The following is a 10,493-nucleotide window of genomic DNA, read 5'->3' on the forward strand; positions in this document are numbered from 1 at the left end:
TACCAAGTTTATGGAACTTTTGAAAATTTTTCCTCCACTCTTTTTATTACAAACCTTAAAGCGAAATTTCGAGTTCTGAAATTTTAATTAAGTGCTTGGATTATTTTCCTCCCAAAACAGCTATTATCATTCCACAATTTTTATAAAGTTGTATTAACCTTTATTTACATAAATACATATTTACCAATGAAATTGTTGTTTTGACTATTTGGGTGATGAAAAATGTGGTACGAGTGAGTATACAAGTATGTGGTGCAGTTCATGGCGTATTCGGAAATTAATAACTAATGGCAAGATCACAATTCAACATAAATTACTATGTACTAAAAGCATCAAACAATTATTTTAAATCTAAATAGCTGCCTCAACATTCCTCTAATTCCGTATATTGCGCCGTATCCAGTCATCAAATTGCGCCACACGTGTGTGTACCGCCGGCCAACCGCTCAGCCCGCATTTGTAGCCGAACGACACGATGCCCTCCAACACCCAGGCATCATTCCGGAAACGCATCAACGGACCACCCGAATCACCCTCACAGCTGTCCTCGGCATAAACACCACCCGCGCAGATGTGACTTTTCACCACATTCACCTTTCGCTCCCAATACTTTCGCTGGCATTGCTCCAAATCGACCAACGGTATTTGCAATTTCTGTTTGGTGGCACTCTTCGGACTTCGCAGCGTGCGACCCCAGCCAGCGACAGTGTACAAAGTGCCGCTAATCGGCGCGGATCGCTCCCGCTTCACCGCCGACGGCAAGCAAATGGGCCGTATCGAGTCAGAGAAGCGTATCTCCTGATCGAGGCGTATCAGTGCGATGTCATTCTCTTTATTGGCCGAATTATCGCGGTATTGCTCATGTGGAATAGTCTCTTCGATGCCAACGCGCAAGGCTGAGGGGGCACAGGAATACTGATTGCAATCCACTTGCCTGGTAGTATCGTACTCGCCCAATCGTACTGCGTTACTAGAAGATATACAGAAATGAAAATACGTAAATGTTTTGTATGTATGAATGTGCAAATTAATCTTAAATCATTAATCATTTCATTTCATCAAATAAACCATTATGTATAAAAAGCAATTAAAAAGAATTAATTAAGGCATGAACAAATAAAAGCTGAGACAATAAATGTATGTACGTTGATTTGCATGCACTCTTTCTGTCATGGACTGCAGTTTCAACAATCAGCGATTTATTTAAATCGAGATGCCAAAAAAAAAACAAGTAGTACAAATATGTATGAAAATTAAAAGATTAAGTTTTGTTTAGTCTGCCTGTTAGAGGTGTCAAACTATCGATAGTCACACCATCGATTGTTTTGATAGTTTTCAGAAAAACTATCAATATTCACGATAGTCTCGAAAAAAACAAAACTATCGATAGCACTATCGATAGCGCTAAATCAGTTAGGTTGCTTTGTTTTTACATGATCATAGTGAAATAAATATTATCTTATAAAAGTTATAATCATTCAAAATTAAGTAACTGCTTAGCCAAAATACTTCTCTTTTTAGAAAGTTCAAAAACAAACACAAGTAATACAAACAAAACAGGATTTACGATTAACATATGTATGTATAATTTCAAAAAAAATGGGAGAGATGATCGATAGTCCTACTAAACTATCGATATTTTTGATAGTATAAGAAAAAACTATCAATGAGTATTGATAGTCTAAAAAATTGAAACTATCGATACTATCGATAGTGCCATCGATAGTTTGACAACTCTACTGCCTGTGAATGGCAGCCATTTTTGCTTGCAGAATTGGAAAATTCTTCTTCTACTACTTTCAATCACAAATTAGAGTTCTAACTACACATTTTTTTAATTTTTTGGTTCGGCAGTAATATTTTATAATTACTACAGGGTGTCCTTCAGCAGAAAGCATTCAGCAGGGGCATTTCTAGCCAGATAAAATATTGAGCGAAATTTTTCTCAGTCAAAGTAGTCTGAGACTTGTCTTCTGTGGATACCGCCAACTTTCTTATATTTTACAGAACGCCAAACTTTAAGGCCTGAGGCTGCCTTTTTCTTTCGCAAGTGATAAAGTGTGCACTGCCGAAAACCCCAACAATTATGTGCCGATAGTGTTGTTTTGATAATTGATTTAACTTTAACATTGCATTAACAAGTACAACTTGGAGTTGTAGATGTCCGGGACAGTCAAACTTACGAATGATGTTAAACTCAATATGCTCATTCTTTTGAGATGGAGTATATATATATTTATATACATAGGTATGTATGTATATTCGATTCAATTGAAATATCGTTTTATAATCTTTGAAAAAACGTGTGCAACTTACAGTGTTCCGATTTGCTTCTCAATGGCACCTTTCACACAGTGTGCCGCCGTTAGCACATATCGATTATTTATAAGTGAGCCAGCACAGTTGGTTGACAAGCCGCCAGATCCTAAAAAAATAGAAAAAAGATGAAAAATAAGCTACCTATTTTAAATTCAAATGCAACAATACAACTATGCAAATGCGTATGCACACTAGGGTATGCACAAATGCATGTGAAAAAGTAAAGTCGGAATTTTTATGTTCTCACTCCCTAGAATTGTTCCATATCCCTATTTTTTTTTTTGAAATCAAAAAATATTTAGAAGTCGATCAAAGAGCTGAAAGTTTTCCATGTACATATTTTTATATGGGAAAAACCACTTTTCGTAGAAATGGTATAGAATTCTGGAAAATCAACATTTTTCGACCGGAAAACTCTTTTTCTCTTCAGGAGATTCCCAATAATGATACTCAATTATTTATTTAACTATTTTTTTCATAGTAACTATATTTTAAAGGTCTATCAAAAGCCCCAATAAAAAATGTGCAGTATTAAAAAATGGTTAAATAAATAATTGGGTATTGTTATTGGGTATCTTCTGAAGAGATACAGATCCGATCGAAAAATATTGGTTTTCAAGAATGCTATACAATTTCTACGAAAAGTTGTTTTTTCTTCATTTAAAATACAAGAAAACTTCGAGCGCTTTGAGTGACCTAAATATGTAAATATTTTTTGATTTCAAAATAAAATAATAGGGGTATATTCTTTCATATAGGACAATCCTAGCGGGTGAGAGCATTAAAATTCCGACTTTTCTTATTTTGGACCACCCTAATGCACACTCGCCCCGCATCCGCCTTTTTGCACCAAGTGACAATAAATTAAATCGTAATATATAATTTTAAATCTACCATTCGTCACTCACGTCGATTGTATTCGAGCAGCACCATCCAAGGGAACTCATACAGATCCGTATCTGTGCCGCTGTATATCTTATTCGATATCGTCACTCCGCCGCAGGTGGGCAAACGCGGCAATGTCGCCGCCGACTCCGACAGCTGTCCACCAGCTGGCACATCTCTCGGCTGTTTGCCGCTCCCGCCGCCTGCGTCACCGCCAATGCTATTAAATGCACGCCCACCTCCGTTGGAGTCGCTTACTCTTTGCCTGTGCCGTTGTGGCTGTCGCGCTTCGGGGGAACCTGCGGGAAAGAGCACGGTGCTTGGCTGGCGGCTATAATCATCGTAAGTGTTGCGCGTGAAACCGGTATCGCCGGTGCAGCATACATATGGGCCACTGCCGTAGCCCCCGCGGCATTCGGAAGCGCGCAGAAACTCGGTGTCGATCGGCTGGATTGAGCCGCGTTGCAGCACCGACACCAATGTCTGGCAGTCGTAAATGGAGACGCAAGTGCCGGGCCGTTGATTGGGATTGAAACAGCGATGTGCTGGAAGTGCAAAAAGAAGGAAACATTTTAGAAATCCCAAAGGTGGAAAGGTATGTATGTATGTATGTGAATGAATTAACTGAGGCAGTATATGGAATGCGCTTTGCTGTGAGTTAGTGTTTACGTTTGGGGATTCACCTTGATCACATACGCTTCTTTTCTAGTTCATCAGGCTGTACCAATGGAAAATTTGTGTGATTTACATTAATTTACTGCTCTTGTGGCTTTTCTGCCTTTAATTCTCGTTTTGTTTAGAGGTTTGCGGTTGCGAGACTGATCATATAAAAGGCTATGTATTTACTTTTTGCGATATCTACAACAAATGCGATTTTAAACCAGAAGATTTGTGTGTAGAACTATTTGCTTCGAATAACACTTGTTGACAGCCGAAATGAAACAAGAATGGCGTTCAGAATTCTAGGGTACCTTTGGGTTGCTGCCTCGGGATATGTACTTTTGAGATTGATTCTTTTGTTCAAGTTGTTGCAAGGTTGCCTTAATTCAGAAACTTAGTATACTTTTTTTACGCCTAAATATCTTATAAAAATTGTGCTTACCGGGAGATCGGGAGCTCAGGTTCAGAGTTAGGATCGAGATGTGAGTATAGGGATTACCGTCTTATTGGGGACTCCATTGGAGGTCTGGGTAGGCGTACTTAGCCAATGGCTGCGATAATGGTGCCACCACTTCATTAATCTATACAGAGCTCCGGCCAGCTTGCAAGCAGTAGCTTACTTTCCAAAATTACTTTAATGTGCCAAGCTGGTTTAGCGTTGCCCAATGTTATGTACCAATCCAACGAGCGTTGCTCAAGGGGCGAGCGAGGTGTGAAACATGGGAGCGATGACCAGGGAATGGGAATGCCAGCGACTTATTACTTCAATAAATTGAGCAAGCAGATATTTGAAAATTGTCTAAAAAATTCATATCCTCTTATGCAAATACATGTGTGGGCGTTCTTCTACTTATTAAGGCCGAGTGAATAGCTTTTAAACATAGTTGCGTGTGGGTGCTCACTGCGCTTACTTTTGTATAGGAAAGGCACAAGACCCTTAAACAAATTATATTCTTAAGGAAATTTTGTTAGACATTTTATCTATTAAGTCGAGAGCTGAAAGCTTTTCATCACAATATTCTCAAATACATCTTAGCTGCTGCATGCAAATCTGGCCTTTCGTTTGATAAAAGACCGCGACGATCCAATGCCATTTGACAAAACCATGGAAAAAACCAGCGCATCACTCGAATTTGTAAGTCTTTCTATTGAATATAAGTCAAACATACATATCGACTGCTGAGTGGAAGATCGACCTATCTCGGCAGCCAGTTCGAAAACGCCCTACCACAAAAAACTTTTCAAAAACGTCCTATTTCAGAATTTGGTTGAAGAACGCCCTACTTCAGAATACGTTTCAAAAACGGCCTATCTCAGCTGCCGATTCAAAAACGCCCTATATCAGCTCATTCTCAATAAAATTCTGCGTTCTTGAAAAGTTTTTTGAGATAGGGCGTTTTCGAACTGGCTTCCGAGATAGGTCGATCTTCCACTCAGCAGTGAATATACTGTTAGCATTCATTAATCGCACTATGACCCTTGCTTTATGGCACCCACGTTTTTTTAACTATAGACATGTAGAAAGCACTCAAAGAGCTTTGATATGTGGATTAAAAGCTAAAAATAAAATAAATGGTTATCCAAACTCTCCTTTTCATATGATTAAAACTATAGCCCAAAGTTCAAGGCACAAATGTGAATATTCATTTTCATTACGCTCAAACCACACCTTTTTCTATAATTAGAAAACAAAATTCTAAATAATGAGGTCAAATAAATTTGTTCAATTCGTGGTGTTATTTAAAAAAAAAAATAGCCATTTCATTTATTATGTTGTTTAGTTGTGTTCAATAACAAAAAATGCTTTACCAAGGTTTTAATAAATAAGCATGCCACCGCATAGCAACTTCAATCCTGTTTAAAGAGTACCAAAGATAGGATTGCCGAAAGTTTTGAATAGTTTATCCCCAAATATGAAGGGGCTGTTGAGAGGTAGTTATTTCACAGGTACATATATATGTTCATACCGCAATACCGGAGCCACTTTGCGTCAATACACTCACCTTTAAAAATGAGACAATATACATGTGCATGTTGTACTTTAGGGTGGTCCAAAAATGCGAGCGAAAAGGTAAAGTCGGAATTCTTATGCTCTGGGTATTATTATTAAAAGTCTCCTGAAGAGAACCAGAGTTCCCCGATAGACAAATATTGATTATATTGATATAAAATACTTGGAAACCTTTGAGCGACCTTCGAATATATTCTGTTTTCAAAATAAAAAATAGGGGTATATTTTTTCGACATACAACAATCCTAGGGGTGAAAACAGTGATATTCCAACTTTACTTTTTTACCACCCTAATGTACATACAAATGTACCTACAGTAAAATAGTTTATACAATTGTTCATGCAATTGTACATATGTAAATAGTTTGCGTTTAATATCATATTTTTAATATTTTAATTGAAATGTCGATAATGAACTTCAAAAAGTAGAAACCGCATACAGTTCCGCATCTTTTGTTTTAACTACATTCATTTGCATAAAAGAAGTGTGTTTGCGCGCTTATTGATACATCTATGTGTGTGTGTACATATGTATGCACATAATAATGTGACCTAGCATAAAGGCATACATACATACATATGTATATACTTGTGGTTTGTCATTCATAAATATGCGGCTATTTGAGATCGGTGAGCTTAAAATGGCTTTTACGCGTAATAATTGGCAATTAAAATGAATAATTACACACACTCGTACTAGATACATATGTATGTATGTTTATACATATATTGTACATATGTAAACATACATATCTATATGAGTGTATGTTCATAAAAGATTATCGAAAATCTTTTCCTTTTTTGAAGACGGTTACTAATTATAACTAAATAAATGATAAATAATAGGCATGCAAAAAAATTTAAATCATTATAGCTTGCATATTTTTGCAATATTGGATCTTTTAGAAAAAAATTGGCATATTAGGATGGGTCGTTTTTGTATTTGAAAAATACAAGTTATGTGTATGACTCAATAATTCGTTAAATCAGTAGCCAAAGAAATCATGCAATGGAATACCACGATAATTGTTTAAAAGGTTTTAGGATTTTCGGGTATTTGTTTTTCTACAATATATTTAGCCATGCGCGAGGTAATTCTACGATCTCGACAGCTTTCAAAATGAGATCGAATGCGGTTTGTTAAAGGCTGGATATCGTTTGATAGTGGTTTCGAATACTTATGTATAATCCATAAAGAAGAGCAAATTGGATTAATCTATATAAAAATTGGAATAGAATCAGCTCATTAGTCACCGTATATGAAATTTTTTAAATTACCGGTGCATGGGAGGAGTAGGCAAAGGATAAATATATATGTTATCATTGAAAAAGGGATGGCACCCAAATGCGAGAACAAATGTATAAACACTTCTTTCTGGATGGGCTTATAAAGCATCTAATATCGCCAACTGTGAAAAAATTTCGCAACTAAAAAATGTGCAATTTTGGCGAAGAGAAATATTTACCCCATACATTTCACCCATTATTGTCTTACTTTCAAACGTTTGCTATTTGAATCAGTTTTTAATAATAATAATCCCAACGGTTTTTACCCTCCATTCCCGCCCATCCGCACGAGGGGCGCAGTCCGCATGACGTACGGAAACCAGTATTTTCAATTTTTTCAAAACTGTTCAGCTACAGAACTAAATTCAGCAGCCGATTTTATGTCTTTATTTTAATGATTCATTTATTTAGAGAGGACAGTATCGATTTCTTAATGCTCAAAAGCGGATCTGATATATCAAACGTGCTAGAATGAGAGTTAAAATCCTGGCATAAGCAACGGAATGGGTCGCACTGAACCAAAAATCCATCTCTGGATCAAAGAAAACTTTCCTTACTTTAAGGTCGAAAATTCTTCCGAATGAGTAAAAAATTCTCCCGAATGCGTAATTTATCTTTGGAATGTGTAAAAGCTTACACGAAAATATGGAACCGTGGATGTAATCTATCATTTTGAAGAAATGTTGGGCATGAAAAGAGGATGAAACTTCTTTACTGCTGATTCGTTCCCATTTTTCTTCATTTTGATTGTTTTTCTGTTTTTCATCAATTAAGAGAAGTTTTTTTTTGGGTGCGTGCAATTCAAAATTAGTTTTACAAGCTTTCAGAAATAGGGGACAAAAGTGTCTTGATAAGAGGGAGAGAACATTAGGGCTAACTTCGCCCAGAAGAAGCGGACTTGAAATTGAGCCTATTAGTAATTTAACTATAAATATTGTACCAAGCATTTGCCTGCGACTGGAAACTGTAGGAAGATTAATAAGTTTTAATCGGCTTGTGTAAGTTGGAAGGTTATATTGAGAATCCCAACGGAAATTTCTTAGGAATTGTTTTTGAATTGATTCGATCTTGTCTGCGTAAATTTGATACCTTGGATTCCAAAACACCGAACCGTAATCCAGAATTGGCCTAACTAATGTTGTAAACAGGGTTTTAGTGATATGCTCGTATATCGAAGCTTTTCCGATACTTTAATGCGTTACACATAGCCCATATGTGTAGGTTGATTTTTGTAGGGGGACTTTTTCGGCTTTGAAATCAAGTAGTAAGTAACTTTTCCGCTGCTTTAGAAGAGATAACAATTGGCTTTTCAATCTAAAAAAAAAGTAACACTCAGCAAATCCCGTATAAATGTTGCTCATGCTAGGGTACTACTTACTCTGTGTTTCGAAATATTGCCCACAAGCCATTTTGGCAAAAAACACACTTAAAACAGTGAATAATGTAGCGCTTAACATTTTGAGCTCCTCAATTTGATACCGGTTAGTCAGATTTTCAGTTTAGCTATTCAAAGTTTGCTGCTTTTTTCAAAAGCATTTACGCATTTATTATTATAAACCAAATTTTATGCGATTGTAAGTAATTATTTATGTATATAATTCTCTAATATTTAGCAAACGTTTATTAGTCACCACTTGACTTTGCACGCGTTCACTAAATCACTTGCGATCGATCGCTTATCGCCACTTCGTCTTTAACGCAACTAAACCAGATTAGCGCAATGTTATACAAATGTTACCGCGAAGAGCACTGAGCCACAACTAAAATCTCAGCTGAAGTAAAAGTCTACTTTTATACAGAGCAGAGCTAATAAATATACTAAAGAACCGGGCAGTCGCTACAAGCAAGCAATGATTTGATCAGTAAAACTGATGGAGGAGATGACTGAGCGACTGAATTGAGTGCAGCGAAACGAAAACGAATAAACGCGCTGTTACCAATATGTGTATTAGGGTGGGCCGCTTTTTTTCGCAGCTACCATTTGGAAATCGGTTAACATTTATTGGTGTTGCCAGAGCTTTGAAGTTTTGCATGCATTTTTTACGAAAACATTCCAAAAATAAAATTAAGATTCATGAATAAAAATTAAAAAATAAACAAATGAGTTGCTCATTCGTCATGCAATAAATACCCATCACAGTTTTAATTTGTAAAGTGATATATTCCTATTTGATCAAAAAATATTTATTTTTAATGATTTTATATTTTTTGAATTTTTTCAGTTCCCACTTTGCCCAGGTTTTTAAAAATTTTACTTGTTTTGAAATAGAAATTTTCGATGATCGTTTTTTTTACGTTAAGCGTAGATGTATATGCGTTTAAAAAAATACACAGCTATTATAAATAAAAAGAAACAGTTATTTTCTGAACTTAGTTTGTATAGTGCAAACAGTTTTTTTTGTCAAATAGGTAAGGGATTTGAAAATATTCAAGCGAAAATCGATAAGAGATAAAAAATTTGGTTTTCTTTCATTTATTTATTTATTTAATATAAAGTGCTAACTCATTATCGTAATTGGACTGAGTTGGACGTACCAAGTGGGAAAACTTCAAAGCCCCGGCACCACTAGTAAATATAAACCGATTTAAAAATATGTATGTGTTCTACTTTTTATAATTCTGCAGGTTGGCAGCAGGAAAATTGCAAAAATTTGATTTTCTTCTGTATTTTTGGCCCGCCCTAATGTATGTAGGTGTATAGGTAGTTTAGCATCGCAGGAAATATTGGAAGATGAGCATCTTGGATTTTAAGCTGAGAGTAAGTTGATGCTGACTATTAAATGATTCCGGCGTCAGCAAGCGTGAACGACGATAAGTTGGCAATGTCATTTTGTTCAGCTCAGACCTCTGCTCGTGAGTTCAAGAAGTGTTATTATTGTTTTCTAACTACATACTTTAAAACGAACTACTAAACAGATTAAATGATATTGAATATCTAAATAAGGTGTAACGGTGTAAACAAAATTCACAAAACGCGTTCGCTACTTAAGTCTTTCGCTTTTGGTACTTCACTCGTTTAGACACATTACGCGTAATCGAGGATTTGGAATTATTTGGTATGGATTCCACAACGCTAATAATCCTAACAACAGTCTTACTCACAAACCTGATTTGTGGTTTGTGGCGTTTCGCAAAACATCAGCAAAAAAAAAAGAGATGTGTGCTTTACCCATTAAGTTTGTAATTAATTATTTTGTGAAATTAGAATATCTATATGCACATATTTATGTATATTTGTTTTTACATTGTGAAATATAGCTAATCATTAAAAAAAAATAAATAAGCACATTTCGTTTCTAGCTCTGTCTTGCGCTTGAACGTTATCTTTCTA

At 35.9% G+C, this 10,493-nt stretch overlaps 1 protein-coding gene across 1 annotated transcript; it reads right to left on the bottom strand.

Moving 5' to 3' along the window:
* Positions 1-139: 139 nt before the first annotated feature.
* Positions 140-9,133, bottom strand: LOC118736785 (serine protease 7-like). The gene is made up of 4 exons (XM_036466817.1): positions 8,541-9,133; positions 3,228-3,749; positions 2,317-2,425; positions 140-970 (listed from the first exon to the last, which is right to left on the bottom strand). The coding sequence occupies exons 1-4, from the start codon at positions 8,617-8,619 to the stop codon at positions 376-378; spliced, it is 1,305 nt and encodes a 434-aa protein (XP_036322710.1). The 5' UTR covers positions 8,620-9,133; the 3' UTR covers positions 140-375.
* Positions 9,134-10,493: the final 1,360 nt, after the last annotated feature.

This window comes from Rhagoletis pomonella, unplaced genomic scaffold (assembly GCF_013731165.1).
Source record: "Rhagoletis pomonella isolate Grant_MI unplaced genomic scaffold, Rhpom_1.0 Rhpom_scaffold_00004, whole genome shotgun sequence".
In the NCBI taxonomy this organism is placed as follows: Eukaryota; Metazoa; Arthropoda; class Insecta; order Diptera; family Tephritidae; genus Rhagoletis; species Rhagoletis pomonella.